Consider the following 19,135-nt stretch of genomic DNA (forward strand, 5'->3'; position numbering starts at 1 on the left):
TTTTCACAAAAAGAGCAGCAAATCTAGTGGCCATGACAGTTTGGGGAAGAGAAAGTGTATACTCGATAGAGAGCAAAGAAAGGAAATCACCAAAACAAGCTGTTATTCAGACTGAGTAACTCAGGCTCACTTGCCCTAAATATGGGATTTGAAAGATAAACCTATAAGGCACACATTAATGTAACTTTTAAATACATGGGATGGTGCTAAGGAGGTAGAGGAAAAAAAAAAAAAAAAACCAAACACCCAGAAACAAGCAAGGCACCAGACAAGTCACCCTAGCCTTCACTCAGTCATACATAGCCAGAGACACATCTGGAAACATATTGTGGGTACAATCCTCAGATGGGGTAAATCAGTATGGCACTAACCATTGAGACTGATGCCCAATTCCCAGTCATCTTCATGAGGAGTCCCTTAGGCTCTTACAGGTTCCAAAATCCCTTAAGAAGCTTTGAAAATGGCAGCCTTCAATACCTCAAATAGAGTTTTCTGGCTCTAGAATCATAAATAAGATCATGTCCATTTCAAAGTCATGACAGCTTTTTATTTCATAAGATTCAATTAATTCCATGTGACTTTTATAAGGATATTTTTCCATTATAGTGTATATATTTTGATTGATACTATTAACATCATTAACAACATTAAAATACCATGATGGATCCATGCTCCCCAAGACGGCATTTTTAAAACAGTACTACTAATAAAAAAGTTGTATTACTTGGGTCAAATCTTGGCTTGCATAGTAGTTTTTCTTCCTTGTTAATCTTCTCCTCATCCTGTTTTGAAGTCCTACTCAAGGCAGATACTTAATGGCCTCCCCTCTAGTCTAGCAAAACAAACTTTTCAACATAAAGATTCATCTCAAAACACTATTAATTATTGAACACTCATTAATAATTAGATATAGTGTACGGAGAGGGCCTGCTCCTGTACCACTGAATTAAACTTTTTTGCCATCCACTTCAATGAAAGCAGGATTGTGTCCAAAACTGTAACTCTGACTAGAACCAAAATAGCAAGAACAAACAACTAGAGTCCTGGAAGCTTTATATGGTACTCAAGGAAAAGTTACAGTAAGTGATCTCAGGATGTAGACCCTGAAAAGGGAGGGAACTGGTCTCAAGGCGAGAGGGAGAGCTGGAATGGTGGAGGGTCAGACTCTAGAATTAGGAAATAAGACATTGTAACAGCGAGTTCTATTTTAGAAGGCAAACCTCTTTATGGTCCTTTACAAAAAAAGGTGTCTAGATCATGGGTTCCCAAACTGGGGGGTGTGAAGAAATTCCGGGGGGGGGGGGGAGCGCGAGGTGACCCAGCCACACACATCCCCATCAATCCCACCCCAAGTTTCGCTGCTATTTTGGGGGAGGGCAGAAAGTTTCTCAAATCAAAAGGGGGGGGCGTGATGCCAAAAAGTTTGGGAACCACTGGTCTAGATAAATATAATGAATGAAGGCAACATATCCATAGTGCATTTTACATCACTGCTGCCTCTTGCACGGGGCTGGGGGCAAAGAATGCATAAAGAATGAAGGGGGCTCACATCCTGTTTTCTTGATCTCTATTACCCTGGTTAAAGACAAAGGTACAGCATAAATATGGATGGTTAGAATTTACGCTCAAACCTGGCAGAGTCAGGTGAAAAGTAATCCCTATGACCACTGTTAATTCCAGGCCATTTAAGTGCATGTACATAGCCAGCCCACACGTCCTCACATGCCTATGTATTTCTGATACCAGAGGAGAGGGATATACTGTACAGAGTGTTTGTTGTGAGTTGAACAGGCAATGGTGGTGTATGCATAAACACATTTTTAAAAGCCAGAATGGGGTCACCTGTTTATGAATCTAACACTAATGTTATTGTATCTAAGTACCCCATTATCTTGAGGAAGAACGTAGAAACTAAAGCCAACCTGAGTAAGACTGTAAGCTCCTCCATGCAAAAATCCTGTCTCTGTATGCATTTTGCCAAGCACTGTGCAGTCTGGGACTCTATACTGTGTATTTGTATTTGGATTAAGACAAATCAAACATACTCATCATATTGCCTCTGCCCTGGTACATAAATTAATCAAAATCTACCTCTGTTAGGATTTTAAAATATCAATTTTAGTTAGTGCCAGCACCCTCCCCCCAAATCAACCTATGCTCACTTGTAAACAAAAAACACATCCAATCTTCACCCTTACAAACAGGATCCTAGATAAACAGCAAGTGGGAGTTTCAATGGTAAATTCCCATGGATTTCAATGGGAGCAGTTAGACAAGTGCTGAATGCTTTTGAAAACCTCACCCAGGGGTTCTACAATGTGTGGTGATGGTTATAAACCCAGATTCTTTCGGTCTGATGGTGGAAAGGGCTAATCCTGCCCCGGTACAGGACATTTATTCAAATCTAGATACTAGGGGAGCAAATACATGGCCTGACCAAGTGGCTGGAGCTCTGTGAGGAGAGGAAAGGGCTGTTTAAAGAGCAAGAACTACCATCGTGTGATCAGGGTTTGAAGGGGGGAAATCCACTCTCCTGGCCAGCCGTTTTGACCTTGAACAACAATACGACAATGACAGCAATCAACAACTGATCATCCGTGCTTTAATGTGAAACAATAATATTCCCTGCCCACAAGAGAAGCATCTTTGTCTTAACCATGTGAGTCAAGAATCACTTCTGTTGTTTGCTCCTGAAGATGTTTATACACTAAACAAATATTCTGAAGTGTGAAAAGAAAAGCATTTTAAAAAAATGAATCGCCCTAATCATGGCTCACCCATTATCTTTACCCTGTTACAAAGGGTATAAAGCTGAAGCAGGAACTGCAAATACCGCCTCGGAGTCTGTCTGTGCCCCTCTCTATCCCAGAAAAGCACACAGGAGAGGACTAAAGGAGAGGAAATTGCCTCTCAGATTTGTCCTCAAATCACTTTGTCTGCCTTCCTTATCACCCTCCTCTTTAAAACAACCTTTTACATACTTGATGACTTATGTCACATACCTCTGTCTTCTCTTCTCCAGACTAAATAATTCCCCTTTTTTCCCCAAATTTTCCTCACAGGTCATGTTTTCTAGACCTTTAATCATCTTTGTTGCTCTCCTTTAGAATTTCTCTACTTTGTCCACATCAGTCCCAAAAAGTGTGGTGCCCAGAACCAGACACATAGTCCAATTGAGGCCTTATCAGTGCTGAGGAGAGCAGAAGTACTTCTTGTACCTTGCTTACAACACTCCTGCTAATACATCCCCGAATGACGTTTGCCCAATACACAGAGTGAAAGGAGGACCCAGAAGGCCAATAATCCAAATCCCATCAAAGTCAATGACAGATCTCCAACTGGCTTCAATGAGACCAGGATCTGCCCCCCCCCCCCCCAAAAAAAATAACGAGGAAGCAGCAAATATCCTCAAGAAGAGGGAGGCTGGAGAAAACACACCTACATACATTTGTGGCTGCTCTACTCACTGGCAGAGTTGGCTGCAGCTGGCTTTGAATGACTACTGTAGGAAGAAACAACAATAAATGTAGGAGCATCCAGTATTTGTCTCTTGTCCATCACCTGTCACCCCACACACTCCCTCAAAAGCGTGCTCAGGGTTATCCATCACCAACATGGCTGGACAACAGATTTTTCCAAATAAAGATTGCACCTCCCTGATGCAGCACCCTTGAAACCCATCAGCCCCAAACTAGGAAATCTGCCAAACAGGAGAGATCAATGCCAGCCCCTCTGTTGTCGCCAGCTGTGAGGCTCCACTCAGGCAGCAGCAGTGGGGCTGGCACTGACAAAACTGGAACTGGGTGAAGGTGCTTGCGAAGAGAGGCAGGTTGGCTGCAGAGCCCTGCGGCCGGGGCTCAGCCCTGCGGCCGGGGCTCAGCCCTGCGGCCGGGGCTCAGCCCTGCGGCCGGGGCTCAGCCCTGCGGGCTTGGCAGCCATCCTGCCTCTTGCCCTGAGCATCTCCCATCTCTACTCCTCCCACTCCTTCCCTGAGCTTGAGTGGTGCAAATGAGCAATTTGTGGGGCTCCAAAAGCTCTGAGAGGGTGGGAGAAGAGTTGCTGAGCATGAGGTCCAGCTTTTCCCAGTGAGTGTTCCGGCCTGGGAGCACCACGAGGATACTGGACCACAGATGTTGCTGACCAACAGAAGTCCGGAGTCTGAACGTACAATCCATGTAATAGTTTGTATAAATCCTGGATGGAAGCTGCTAAATATGGAGACTACTTCACAGTGCAAGACATTAATACCTACTGGTAAGACCACAGAGGTGAGAGTAAAAAGCTCCAAACAAACCAGGCTAATGGTTACTGTAGGGTTAGGGTTAGGTGATTGTAGGTATTCGCTTTAGCCAGAGTATATTATGAAACAATTAGAAACTGGCAATTCAAAATCCATTTTAACTGATTTAAGTCACAGTTATTTAAATCAACATACCTTGATATTTCCACAATTAGCATCTAGTGTATTCCTTTACTTAGAAGCTTAAAGTCTTAGAAAGCTGTATTTAAAAAGCACAGGGGTTATTTATAATTTTTTCACCATGCAGATTAAAACACTTATTACATCAGGCACAAGTAAATACAAGAAACTATTTCTGCAAATCTGCTTTGAACTGATTAAATGGAACCTTTTTGAAACTCTTGCAATTATTTTCCAATTCTGTTGCATCATGTTTCTCCATCAGAGAAGGATACCCTCTTACCAAAAGATCTACAAGGTCAAGTAAGATTCCATCATTTTAGCATGGTTGGATCATTACATCTCCTTCCCAATTTCTGAGAGACAGACCTGTCAAAACTATAAAATGACCAATACGACCTCGGGGGGATATTCCTCTTGTTTTAAAGGAAGTGAACTTGTTACTTCTATATGTATTAAAATATGTTACAGTCAATACTTCATTTAGCCCAGAGGCACACTTAATACATGCCCACAGGGATAAGCCAGAGACAAAGATGTAATTAATACAGTTTGACAGATCAAATCAGGTATGTCCAAATTAAGAATCTCCTGAACACTTACTAGACCTGTTCTCTCTCTTCACAGACCAGAAAAAAGACAGAATAAATAGACACAGAGGGAGACAGGAGTTGTGGTATTAATGCTGACCTGCAAAGAGAGGCAGAAAAAAGAGGAAAAATAGAAAGTAAGGAACACTACAAGAATAAGGGAGTATGAATGTATAGTAGAAAAGTACACGTTTTTCTTGTCATACAAAATGTAGCTCTGGTAAACATGTCTCCTGGCCTTGTTAACCCTAACCTTGTTTTAATCCTGTTTAGATAAATTTCAATTGGCTTTAAATCTTTAGTAAAAAGGTCAACAAAGAAATAGTGAGGCACCATTTCTTCTACAAATGGAGTTAGCCTACACTACAATCAGAGCAACTGTGACTTATCTATTGATCAAGGCTAGGTAGTGCTTTTCTGGCTTTGTCCTTCTCCAATGACAGAGTTCACAGGCTTTGATTTCTCAGATCCACACAGCTGAAGGATGTTGTTATATTCAGCTGATTAATGTCAGCCTGGCAGAAGGATAAACCTCTAGAAAGCATATCAAGTTTTCCCTTAATAGTCTTCCAAGTTTATCCCTCCCCCCACTGTTCCTTCAAAATTTCTGCTTTTAGGTCACAGAATTTTAAGACATTGCCTTTCCACGTATTTTCCTATTATTAAAGTTTGTCCCTTCAAAGGCTGAGAGTTAGAGATACTGATAATCTGCAAAGGGCCAAATTCTGTCTGGATTTATACCTGCAGGCAGCCCCGTTAAATTGAATAGGGCAGCATGAGGTATAAATCAAGGCAGAATGTGGTTCCATGCTACTGTGCAAAATCTGTCAAGATTTACTTTGCACTGTGAAATCCTGTGGTGAATAAAACTGTTATAAGCTTTCTTTTAACTCTGACAATAATATTTGACAAATTATGAATACCAAAGTCTGCCAGAGTGATTGAAGCAACGTAGGGAATATACTGTCAAAACATAAGGAAATGATGTTTCCAAAAACAAGGCTTCAGCTCTGCATCATGTAGCAAAACTAGTGGATACATTTTTCCTAAACGCATGTCATTTCTTTAAAAATATATATATATCACTCAAAAAGCCATTTACATATCAACAGGCTTTACCTAAGTTACAGATTTATCATTAAATGCTCATGTTTCATAGTACTAACCAGCCAGTCACAAAACTTGAATTATAAAATATCTCTCTCTCTCTCTCACACACACACACACACACACACACACACACACACACACACACACACACACACACACACACACACACACACACACACACACACACACACACACACACACACACACACACACACACACACACACACACACACAGACACACACAGACACACACACACACACACAGTCATAGGAAAAAAATGTGACAGTTTCTACTTTATTGCTCAGATGCTTTTTTTCCCCCTAAGATTACTGACTATGCATGCATGTTGGGGAACAAAGACCCCTTAACAGATAGTACATAGATTTGTACATAAGAAGTTCCTTGTAATGTTTGAAACAAGCTATTGATATCATAACTATTTTATGCAACAATAGCCAAATAAGCAATTTTGTACTGAGACCCAAGGCAAAGTTCTACTTTCAGTTCACCAGTGTAAATCCAGAGTTCTCTATGTATGTGTGTCAATGTAACAGAGCACAATTTAGCCACATAATTTTCTCTACTGCAATATAACCTCACTGCCAAGTGTGAAATCTGGTAATAAGCCAATAAAAATTCTAGTAATGTATACACAAATACAATTTAATGAAATAGAGAATGTGCCCAACTATCAGCAGGTATCTTACAATTTATATTGAAGTTTTTATTAAAAACCTCCTTATGTCAGATTACTTGCTCACAATACAAAAATTTTGCAGGACTTTCCTTGACTGGTAGTAAGCCAAGTATTCCATTCTAGTTACTCAAGATATCAAACTTACCTTAGAACACTGCACAGTCAGTGAATTGTTACTGTAAAATAGCTATATTTTTTTAAAAAAATGATAAGAACTTACATGACTCAACTGGAAAGTTTCAAAATGCATCTAAAGCTTAAAAGGAACTTTGCCAATAGCCACATAGTCCTAGTATTTCCTACTCCTGTTCCAGTTTCTGTCTGCAGGCTCTGGAGCTGGTAAGGGAGCAGACTCATCATCACCATACACCTGGTTGCACATGGTCTTACCAGGCTAATCCCCCAGCTAGGGAAATCTGTAGTGCAGACATGCTCCTCCAGTCATGCTTCTTTTCTCCCTGCCCCACACATAACTTCTTTCTGGGAGTGGCAAAGCAGCTACAGGGATTTCACTTATGCAGAGGGAGTCCCTTGATAGCTGGTGAAGCCTGCTTTGTGGAGCGGAGGCCAGGATCCGGTCCCTGGGAGTTTTACTAGACAGCACAAGTGAATGAGGCAAACCAAGAGGAACAGGAGCCATTATTGACAATGTTATCAAAATGGAGTGTCAAAAAGAGTAACAACAAGAAAGGAGAGTAGAAATAGTTACTTTCACATGTTCTGTGCAGCACATACCTCATCTCAGGGATAATATCCCCCTATTCACTACAGAATTGGCCCTGCCCTGCATTTTTATTTTATAATTAGATTTTGTATTATTAGTAATAAAAATCCAAACACACATATGTTTAATCAATTATCACCTCACTGCCTGCTTTACATGAGTGTTTCACAGTAGGTTTTTAGAGCTTTGTATTTCATTTCTCCATTAGAAAGCTAAAAACTTCTTATAGCTTGTAGGGTCAAATTTTAATCCCATTCATTTCTATCGCAAAATTCCATTTATTGCAATGGGAAAATGATTTGGCCCTACATTCATAATATGGGCCAAACTGTTCCATCCCATAGACATACACATAGGGAGGGTTTTTGAGTGGGCACAGAAAAGAAATTTTGCAGAGGTCACTTGAATGTCCCCACTCCTATGGTCTGATTTTGGGAAGGAGGGGTACAGAAGAATCATAACATGTGGACTCCCAAGTACATAGATTTCCAGAATGCCAAACATAGATGATGAGGGCTGCTGACACTCACCCCTGTACAGGATCCCAGGTGTGTGGGGGAGAGGAAGTGGGGGGAGGGACGAAAGGAAAGAGGTAGGTGTGTGGCCTGAGTTACTATTGCTCAAAGTGGTAGAAATTTGGGTGCAGTTATCTATACCCCTCCCTAGGGTATCTAGTCTGAATACCATGTCCCCTCCCTTCAACACAAAAACACATAGGAAGAGGTTCCCTGGGATTTGTGGGAAAGGGTGGTGGGATCATGCCTCAAAACCATCAGCCTCCTATCCTTTCATTAAGGACCCCATGTTACCTGCTTTGCTAACCCGCATTTGCGTGAGCAGAGGAAAGGCACCACCACCTACTCCTTTCTAATTAACTCAACACTTGACACAGGCATCTTGTCAGCAACATGTCTGCCTTTGCATATGCGGCCATACACCTAAGCATAACTGTCTCATCCATTTCTGTTCTTGAAGCATCATCTCTCGTAACACAAACACCTCATTCGGAATTACTGACAACACACAGCGCCAGCCTCTGCAGTTCATTTATACTGAAACCACTACAGCAGACACACACTTGGCTCAAAAGTCTACATGCATCTTTGTCAATTACGCATACTGTTACCAAAATGGGTTAACCCCCCCCCCCCCATCAACTGATCATATCAGAGACAACTAATCTCAACTATTATTACTGCCTTCCTCTGATTAAGGAAAGTTAGAGTTTTGACAGAGCGTGGCTCCAAGGGCTATGTGTTTCAGAAACATGAGTCAACAACCATGTAGTGAGTGGTTTATGTGGAATAAACTATGCACAATTTCACATTACATTCCAGAAACAGACAAGCACAGTTGTCTAGTGTCCATGGCAGAATAAGGTCAAATAATTTGTGTGTCAGTCATCCAAGATGGAAAGCTCTTTAAAAAAAAGGGGGGGGGAGAAGAGGGGGAGGAGGAGAACGTCCATTGCAGGCCAGCTCATACTATTTCTCTCTTTAAGAACAGTACATGAAAGCACTAAATTAATCTTCCAGGAAGCTACAGTTCTAGTTATGTAAATAAACTGCATATGCAGTGACTATATATCAAAACTTCCTTTATCTTGCACCAACCCAATCTATCTTTACAGAGAATGCTGCTGAATCTACATTGGCCTAACCAATGAAGAATCTACACTTTGGTCTATGATCATAAACAGGACAAAAGAACCTTCAGGACACAATAGCCGTAAGTACTGTGATCCAATTGATGCCTGAAAAGAGTTAGCATAATATAGAAAAATAAGGGCGTATTTTTTCTAAATAAACATGCCTGATTATTTTTAAACTCTTCAGAGGGGTAGCCGAGTTAGTCTGTAACAGGAAAAACTTAAAAAACAAAAAGCAAAAAGTAGTCTAGTAGCACCTTGAAGACTAACAAAACATGTGGATAGTATCATGAGCTTTCGTGGGCAAAACCCACTTCTTCATATGACCCATTTTTATTTATAAACTGTCATTGTTATTTTTGGGGATCAGTATGTGAACTTGTTGTACCTCAAAATTATGCATATTATTGGACAAGGACTTTTATTTACTTACAGTTTTTGTAACTTTGCTATGCAATTCCTGAGGATAACTTTGTTATGCTTATTTTCCCTGTTTACAAAATATCACATTAAACAAAAGATAACGCAAACAGGTTTGATTTTTTTTTCCGCTCCTACAGTGTTGTAATAAGGGAAAATCCAGCAACGGAGTTATTCTACCAGGAGACCCAGTGACTCCACATAAAAAAAAAATGTGCAATTTCTAATGTGTTTGGGAAATGAAGTTAACCAAATGATACCATAACTATTAAATACTTAACAGTAACTAAATCTTTGTGGAAAAGGGATAACGATCCAAACATATATGCTATGGGATAAATCTTACCAGACCATCGCAGTTGCTAATAGCAACAGATGCTCCTGGGATATCAGTGATATCTCCAACATATGTACAATTGGTCCATAGAGGCTCTTTTTTCCATATCCGCTCTGTTGCACTGCTAGCCTGACTTTTGTTACCAGCATCGGTTCCATTTCCAGTTTCCACAAAATCTTCATACCACTCCACTACAGCCTCAGGAGCCACCAGATGGGTGTTAGGTCTTAGCCGGAGATGGAATTCTCTTCCAAAAGCTGTGATGTTAAAATATAGTTTTTTGGAGCTTTGGGATACATCCCTTGTTAATCTTCTTTGATGGCTTGCAGAGATAATATTGGAAATGAAGCTTCCATCCGCACTAGTGCTGATTGGAGTCACCAGCCCATACTGCCCCGGTCTGATTTTTGGTAAATCTGTCCAAGAAACAAATACACACACCAAAAAATAAAATTGGAATGAGAGTAGAAGAATAGGTTTGAAAAATGAGAAACAGATACATAGCAACAGAATAGGAAGCCACCAAAATAACAACAACGACCAAAAAAATTCACTACAGATGTGTCATTGACTCATCCATTGTATTCAATAATTGCATATCCTCCCAACTATGATTAGCAATATGCAGTGGACATCAGAAAACAACGGCGAAAGAAGGCGAATAATGCTCTTGAAGCCTTACTTCAGAGGTAATGCAAGTTCAAATCTTACACACTAATTTAAGATCCCTTCTTATGTTCACTCTACTGATACATAAAAGTCTACCGGAAGAGCTAGAAGATTTATATTTAATTTATATTGGGAGAACTTTAAACATCTAGAATGGGTTGGGATCCCCGCCCATTGCCTGAGGGAGAGGAATTAGGCCAGCTGGGCCGAATTAAGCTGCAAAGAGAGTGAACTGTAGGCTAGGTGGAAGGTGCTAATTAGATGGAGGCTAACCTGCCAGGTAACAGCACAGCTTCTATAAAGCCAGGAGGCTGGTAACACAACCAGGGGAGGCAGCAAGAGAGAAGCCTATACTAGCACCCTCCTTAAGCGATGGGAGGCTAGGAAGGCTAATGAAGGAGAAGCTTAAAGCAATATGGTATGAAGTAATTCAAGAAACAGAGCAGTAGGTTTGGTGAAGTCCCAGACCTTAACCGCTCTCTGCAGGGCTGTGGACAAGAACTGCAGGAAAGGTACTGCTTGGGGAAGTGAAGGATACTTCCCTGCTTCCCCACCCCCAGACCATGATTGGTCTGGGGGTGGGAAAGTGCCTTTGCCCCACCGCCAGAGGTTCCTTCTGGGCCTCCATACGCCTGGTTGTGGGAAGAGGCTTTGGACGCTCCCCTTTCTGTCCCCAGGCCAATCAGAGCTTGGGGGCGGGGAAGCTCGTGAAGTCTCCTCCCGCCCTGCCAGGAGCACGTGGTGCTTAGAAATGCCATGCACTGCTGGTAGGGAGGAGGAAACTTTGTGCACTTCCCCCCACCCCCAGGCCTTATTTGCCCTGGGAGCTGCAGGGCCTCCATGGGCCATATCAACCTGCTTGGCAGGCCGGATCTGGCCTGCGTAGACCCTTTTGCCCACCCTTGTTCTAAGGATAAGTTGTTGGGTGTATTTACTTAAGATTTGTACCATCACACCAAGGTTTTATAGTACAGGCAGTCCCCAGGTTACGTACAAGATAGGGACTGTAGGTTTGTTCTTAAGTTGAATCTGTATGTAAGTTGGAACTGGCGTCAGCCACTGCTGAAACTGATCAGTTTCAACAGCGGCTGAATCTGGACGTCAGTTCTGACTTACATACAGATTCAACTTAAGAACCCCAGGCGTCCTCAAGTCAGCTGCTGCTGAAACTGATCAGCGGCTGATTCCAGGAAGCCCGGGGCAGGGGCTTCCTGTAGTCAGCCACTGGTCAGTTTCAGCAGCGGCTGACTTGGGGATGCCTGGGGCAGAGCAGCTGGGGTGCTGCTGGGTTGGTCCAGTAGCACCGCCGCTCCTTGGCGCTACTGGACCAACCCAGCAGCACCCAAGCTGCTCTGCCCCAGGCGTCCTGATTCAGCCGCTGCTGAAACTGACCAGCAGCGGCTGAATCAGGACGCCTGGGGCAGAGAAGCTGGTGTGCTGCTGGGTTGGTCCAGTAGCGCCCAGAGCGGCGCTACGGAACCAACCAGCAGCGCCCCAGCTGCTGTACCACAGGCGTCCGGAGCAAAGCCGCAGAGCACGGGGGCAGCGGGACAGCCCAGACGCGCCGTGGCTGTCCTGCTGCCCGCATGCTCCGCGGCTTTGCTCTGCTTTGCTCCCCGTCTCCCTGGTCTGCAGACCAGGGGGACGGGGAGCAAAGCCACGGAACACGCGGGCAGCGGACAGCCCAGACGCGTCTGGGCTGTCCGCTGCCCGCGTGCTCCGCCGCTTTGCTTCCTCTCCCTGGTCTGCTGGAGACCAGGGAGACGGGCCCCGTTCGCAACTGCGGATCTGACATAAGTCGGATCCGCGTAACTCGGGGACTGCCTGTAGATGTGTTAGTGCCTTCTTCATAGCACAGCAATAGCTTGTTAGCAGCTGTGAAATGCTTGGCAAATCCTAACTTTTTTGCCCATTCCTTTAAATTGAAATATGCAGACTTTGTAACTGCAAACCCCATATTCTACTCATTTATCAAATCTGACATCCAAGAAAACATGTGTGTAAGCGTTTGTCACAAAATTAAAATACTTTCAGAGGCAAGGTCCTTTGCATACATTCATATAATCCAGGAGAACAAAGCAATCAACATTGTGAAAGTGGTATGACAGCAATAGCTATAGTCTTCCTAAAGGTCTTTTTTAATTAAATAAATCTTTCAGTGGAGAAGAGAAGTTACGAAATACTCTGTACTATCCTGTAACGTTAGATTACATGCTATATAAAAAAATATTTTAAAATAACGCAATACAAAAATAAATATTTATTACTTCTTTAAATTAAACTACATTATGGAGATGTATGGAAATGGAAATTCTTCAAGCATGTTATGGAGATACTGCGGTTAAGGTGGTTAGTGAAGATGCCCTCATCATTCACACCTTTCACTGTTCTGAAAACTATTATGCCTACCACGATTAAAATTAGCAAATCACAATGGGATCTTCCCTGAAGGAGGCATTCACTCTTGCCCATAATCAATAGTCACAGCACCATTAAAAATGTTTTTAACCAGTATGTGTACCTTTTTAGGGCCTGATCCTGTAATCCTTACTCATGCAGAACTCCTATATAAAAATCATATAAAAAAATGTGGATCCTGACAGATGGAACCAAATCAGAACTCCAGATTCCACTTTTCTCCGAGTGTATTTGTCTCTCTTTTTGGAGTAGGTAGGGAATAGAAAGCAAGGAAGTTGAAAACTAAATACTTCCTAGTTGTGTCACTAGGTCCAATCAAAACTCTGGACCATAACATTCCTCACAGTTCAATGGGTAAAAATCCAAATGGAACTTTCACACCTTAGGGCCGTTTCTACTTAAAATCCATTTATAGAGCAATAGAACAGGTGAATTATTATTTTTATCCACTACAGAATTTGTGTATTTTGCATATCACAAGCAGATATCCAAAAAGCACAGGTTGCAGCCTGATGATCAAGGCCTGAATTTGCAGCACATCTGAGAAGTTACTTTGTAATTTTTATGGTAATGTTCCCAGATTTCAGTTTGTGGGGGTAAACAAGTTGTTGTCATTAATAATGAGAATAGGCAGCTGATCATAAGAAGGAGGGACAAGACATACAGTATTAAAGTTTTTGCTATCAGCAAAGGACTTTCCAATGTCAGTAAATGTTGAAGTGGAAGAGGAAGTCTTTTGTTCAAAGGGAATTAAAATTAAATGTGACATTTAAATACTGAAGAAATCCAAACTCCTCTGCTGACTTCAGGTCATAACTTTATGGTAAACTGCAGTTTATGGAAATGCTGTTGCATCTGTAGGTGTTTTCTTTTTCCAATTCTCCATTTTCAAAGCTGTAGTGTTTTGCTAATTCCAAATTTTATTAATAATCAGTATGAAATGAAAGGGATGCATTTTAATTTCACTTTTTTATTTTTCAACTGACCTCAACATTTCTGCTATAGTTGCATAATATTTAACACAAAAGGAATTGTTTATAAAAATAGCACATTCTTTTATTAAAATGTTCCAAAATACATAACTGGGAAAAGAGTATTATGGATTTAAAAAAAAAATCTAAACAATATTAAGGCATTATCAATGCTGAACCATTACCCATGATGCTCCCATTTCCTGCTCTGTGAACTTGACATGGTGCTACTAGCAACTGACGTACTCTTTTCCTAAATAGCCATACAGGATTCTTTCTGATATTTTCACAGTTCCTGCAGAACTACAGACCCTTTTCATCACCCCTGTCAAACTATTTTATCCAGAAGAGAAGACAATTTGTGCAGTCTCTCCAAAGGCCTCCTACTAACGCCATTTCAGAGTCGGAAACCAAAGCATCCTTCAAGTGGCAGGGTTAACAACAGTGTCATCTCCGAGCACGTACACACTGTGGAGCTCTGGAGCACACAGAAAGGAGCTGTTGCACCAATCAGAGTTTCAAAACCATCTCACAAGAATGCTTTTCTAATTTGAACCTCTAGATTAGTCTTATCCCCAATAAGATATCTGCTTGACAATTACTGTGCACCTACTCATTGCATTAGAGTTACAAATTAATGTAATACATTAATTTAGTGAAGCTCACTGTTTATACATTCTATGTGGGTATATACATTTTTTTTACAAAAAAAATATCAATTAAACTCATCAAAAATGACCACTCAAGGTATAAGCAAAGATCAGCTGCTGAACAGAGCAGCCGTACACTAAAGGTCAAAGAAAAGCATATAAGAATCTGCAAGATGATACTTGAAAGTGGTTGGTATCTACTCAGAGAGGGTTCTAAGGCAGGTTTAGCTGTATGAATTCATCAGCAGAAACCCCTAAACTCTGTGAACCACACATGTTCTCACAGAGGGACATGCAATCAGACTTCATAGAACCTGACTGCATTTAAAAATAATGCACATCAAAATAATGGTTTAAAAATGCCTTTCCAGTACAAATTAGGGCAAAAAAAAACCCAGTCTTTATAAAGCTACCAGATATGTTTTTAAAATGCAAATATGTTTCTTCACCAAGATGCCATCTATTCAGGAAAATGCAGTAGGTAAAAGCTAGTCACTTACAATCAAAAGTAGGGAATCAGAAATGTGTAAGGACCAAATCCAGCTGCCTAAGAAATAGTCACTGAAGAGCTTGAAGGCAGTGAAATCAATGTAATTCTACAGGAGGGAGCAACTTGCAGTGAGCTCTCACAAGGTATCAAGCTCAGCTGTGTTCAATTGGCGTTCCAGCCGCACCACTGTGAAAGTAGCTTTGGGTGCAGGAGCAGACAGAGTACAGATTTACTGGTCCTAAGAGTTTACTAAGGGAGCCACATGGCTCCTCTTACCACCTCATGATTAAAAGGAGAAATCTGTCCTGCCCTATCCTCTATGGAGAACATAGCCCAGTCATGCCTAGGGATCCAGCTTTGCCCCATGAAGGCAAGATCGTAGCCCTAGTCTTTGTGGGTGTTTCAAGAACATTCCCAGACTATGACAACTGAGACATGAAAAAGATAAAATTAAAAGAGAGAGAGAAGAGATGTATTTTCCAGGATAAGAATTTTTCCCCTGAAGTATGATATAATTTCTAAGAGCAACATTTCTGTATAGCTTATGGTTACTGAAATTCAAAAACAATCCAAAAGGCATGGAAAAAACAGAACACAAAACACAAGGTCAGCACACAGTAGGGAAAAAATAGGGTTTTCCAATTAAATGTAAACCCACATAAGTGCCTTATTTCCCATTACTCATAGGTAGGAGTGGAAATTGACCGCAACACACTAGAATGCAGTGCCAGAACTGAAATTAAGAGAAAGACCTCCACAATTCAGGAAAGTGCTTGAACTTGCTTTCGAAACACCTGGCACATGCTGGAGGGTTAGAACGTCAATTTGGGAAAGTTTAGTAGGGTGGGAGCATGGCCCTCCTATACAGCATCTTTTCATTGGAGAGTTTGAAAGCATTGTACACAAACACAAAGTAAACCTGATAACTTCCTGGACTGGTGAAGTACTACAACAGCCTTTTCACAGAGGGGTAAACTGAGAAATGAATAAGATTCCACTCCCTAGGTCAAATACTAATCCAAGAAGAGAATCCATAAGACCACACACCTATTCCTATATTCCTATTCCTAGAACACATTCCCTTTCATAAAGATAGAGGACCAAATTCTTTGCTGATGTAAATGGGCACAGATGTATTAAAATTCTTGAAGTTGCACCAGATTATTTGTTCCAGAATTTCCAGGTTCTTATTTTAATCACAGTTCCTTAAAAATTTAGTAGTTCAAAATCAAAAAGTGGATTTAAATGTATAATGGAAATAGTAAGGTTTTAAAAGTACCAATGAATATTAAGGGAGAAACCCTTCCTTCAGTTCCCTTATTTATCCCATATTCCACATGGTCATTATAACAAAATATTTGCAGGTAAAAAATATTAAATACTTACACACAACATCAAGACTCTGTCCAAAAACATGTAAGTATTCCTTCCTTCATTCAAGAGGTACTCAAGAATCCCATATATCTCATTTACCGTGAGATCTAATTGGTTGGATAAGCATGCTTCAATTTTTAACTTTTGTTGGTTTTGTTCTTTTAAAAGGGAAAGTGTAAAATTTTGTTGAAGTGTGAGGGTGCTAATAAGAGGGCCTAAAGCTTAATTACATTACTGCAGATCTACACAATTCTGCTGTGAGGAAGACTCTATAGTTAAAGTATAAAAATGTTAGTTAGAATAGTGTCTTCTTCAAGAAAAGACGTTTATTTAAACTGACTTACAAAGCTTATTTATTTTACTTTACTTTCCAGAAAAAATAATAAATGATACTTACCTATTTGGATCATTCCTTCTTTACCAGCCTGCAGAGGGGAGGGGGGGGGGGAACAGAAACACACACAAAACTGTTATTTAATTATTATGTGATGTGTTACTGCAAAACATATGCTACTGGAAGGTGGAAAATCCCTTAGTTTGTATTGCACTTTTCCACAGTTCTGCTTTTGGTATTCCTAATTGAATAACCAGCTGTTCCCACCAATATACTAATAGACTCCATAATAAGTTTAAAAAATAGAGCAGCTAAGAAGTCTTAATTCTGAATGAACCATTCTATAAATATGACTCTGTGCCAAAAAATAATTCCAGTGGCCAAAGAAAGGCCTTAACATTAATCAGAGCTATGATTCCTGAAGAGTAGGAGTATGAATGAATAATCAGGTATGTATGCTGATGGTTTTGATACTAGGAAAACCAAGGAAAGCAAACTACCCTTCTCTACCTACAGGCAGTTAGGCATCTGACTGAATAGCTCAAGCAAAGAAGTGGGAGAGCTATACACACAGGAGTCAGACACAGCAGCCTGCTGAATCAATGAAAAAACTCCCACTGATTTCAGCTGGCTGCAGGATGGGACTCAAGGTAGCTGCTGCCAAACTAAGGACACAGTCAAGTTTGGGGTTTACTATTCCGGGAACAGAAGGGAGGACAGTGAACTCTGCAAACAGAAGGCGGAGGACAGAGAAAAAACAGCCCAGCAGCAGAAAAGAGAGAAGCCAGAAAATGCTCCCACCACTTCCCCCGAGCTGTCAAACTTTGTAACAAAAGGATGGTGCAAGCAATTCTCTTTTGAGGTGTGCACAATAGATGGCTCTCCCTTAAAGCCAAAGTATTTCCTCTGCAGACCACATCTCCTCACTGGCAAGAAAGAGACCAGAAGACAATTACAAGCCCCTTGAAAAGAAACCCCCTCCTTGAACGGATTTCTTAAGGGATCATAATGAAAGGGGGGGGAGGGAAGGAGGAGAACCAAAATCCAGATTCATTCATGATTCCAGATGCCCTAAGAGAGAGGGACGGTGACATAACAAAAAGAACAGAGCAGCTCAACTGGTGATGGCAATATGTTTCTCCCTGCCGGTATTATTAATCATTGTTGAGACTAATAACTCTTTAAATTATACGGCAAGACCCTGACTTGGGCAGCAATCATTCCTGTGAGGTCAAGCAACTTAACGTGCACTCGCAGTCAGTCCATTAAAATAGTAATAGAAATGTAGGCGTGTTAGTCTGGTGTAGCTGAAGCAAAATGCAGGACTATGTAGCACTTTAAAGACATCTTGTTAGTCTTTCAAGTGTTACATAGTCCTGCATTTTGCTTCGGTGCATTAAAAGACGATTTAAAACCAACCAAATATTGCAGAGGGTGGTGGGTGTGGGTGGAAATAGAAGAAGTTATTGCTATTGCTCTGGCCGAGACTTAACTGGAGGGAGAGCTTTGGCAGCGCCCCGACCAAGCGATTTCACAGTCAGTATCTGCAAGGCAATGCCTAAAACTAGCAACCGAGTTTGTTCCCCCCTCCTGCTCCAAATGCAAAGGGGGGGGGGCGGTAGCTGCATCAGCTCTGGGTGCAGCAAGCCATGTGCGTCCCGGAGCCACTTACTTGTTCCGCAGCGGCAGTCCGACCCCCTAGGAGAGAGGCTGCTACTACCAGCAGTGACAGGAGAACCATCCCGAGCCGAGCTCCCTCCCGAAAACAAGCTGCAGCCTCCGCCACCCGAGAGCCGCGCGCGCAGAGACCCGGGAAAGCTCTGCGAGCTCGCTGGGCTGGTGGCGGCGGGCTGCACCCAGCGCGGGCCGGGAGCGGGTCTTCCGCGCCGCCTCCCTGCAGGGGACCAGGGGAGGTGCGCGCCGCAGGGGCGGCTGCTCGCCAGCCCACGTGTCCGGGGGAGCGGGGCAGGGGGAGCCGCTGCGCTGCCGCCTGCTGCTCGCCGAGCCCTGCCTGCGCCGCGCGCCCTGCGGGGCTAATAAAGCTACCGGCTCCAGCCCCCGGCCGGGCTCCTCCCCCGCGCCACCGACGTCAGGGCCCCCCCCGGCCGCCTCCCTGGGCTGCCGCTCTCTGGAGGGAGATGCTGAAGGGCTTGATCCTGGCAGCACTTCTGGGCGCGCGCCAGGAGGGGGAAAAGGGGGGGGGCTAGAGTGTGTGTGTGTGTAAGCAGCTCTGTGTGTGTGTGTGTATCTGTGTGTAAGCAGCTCTGTGTGTGTATCTGTGT

General features: G+C 42.3%; 1 protein-coding gene and 1 long non-coding RNA gene across 6 annotated transcripts in view; one reads left to right on the forward strand and one right to left on the reverse strand.

The window, feature by feature from the left end:
• The window catches only part of ADAMTS3 (ADAM metallopeptidase with thrombospondin type 1 motif 3), a 188,087-nt gene extending 169,217 nt beyond the window's left edge, over nt 1-18,870 (reverse strand). Inside the window, exons 1-3 of one of the 5 annotated variants that reach the window (XM_089778148.1) lie at nt 18,526-18,870; nt 16,917-16,944; nt 9,957-10,363 (exon numbers count right to left, since the gene is read on the reverse strand). In XM_089778148.1, coding sequence (XP_089634274.1) covers nt 9,957-10,363; nt 16,917-16,944; nt 18,526-18,594 — 504 coding nt within the window. In that variant the 5' untranslated portion in view covers nt 18,595-18,870. Of the gene's footprint in view, nt 1-371; nt 499-9,956; nt 10,364-16,916; nt 16,945-18,525 lie in introns of those variants that run through there. The other 4 variants (XM_075929391.2, XM_089778150.1, XM_089778149.1 and 1 more) reach the window with 4 other exon arrangements.
• LOC142829517 (uncharacterized) lies at nt 5,045-14,437 on the forward strand. Its single transcript, XR_012903954.2, has 3 exons — nt 5,045-5,147; nt 9,173-9,270; nt 14,298-14,437. It is a non-coding gene; the product is annotated as an uncharacterized LOC142829517 (long non-coding RNA).
• Nucleotides 18,871-19,135: the final 265 nt, after the last annotated feature.

The sequence above is a fragment of the Pelodiscus sinensis genome, chromosome 4, assembly GCF_052426305.1.
Source record: "Pelodiscus sinensis isolate ZL-2025 chromosome 4, ASM5242630v1, whole genome shotgun sequence".
Taxonomy (NCBI): domain Eukaryota; kingdom Metazoa; phylum Chordata; order Testudines; family Trionychidae; genus Pelodiscus; species Pelodiscus sinensis.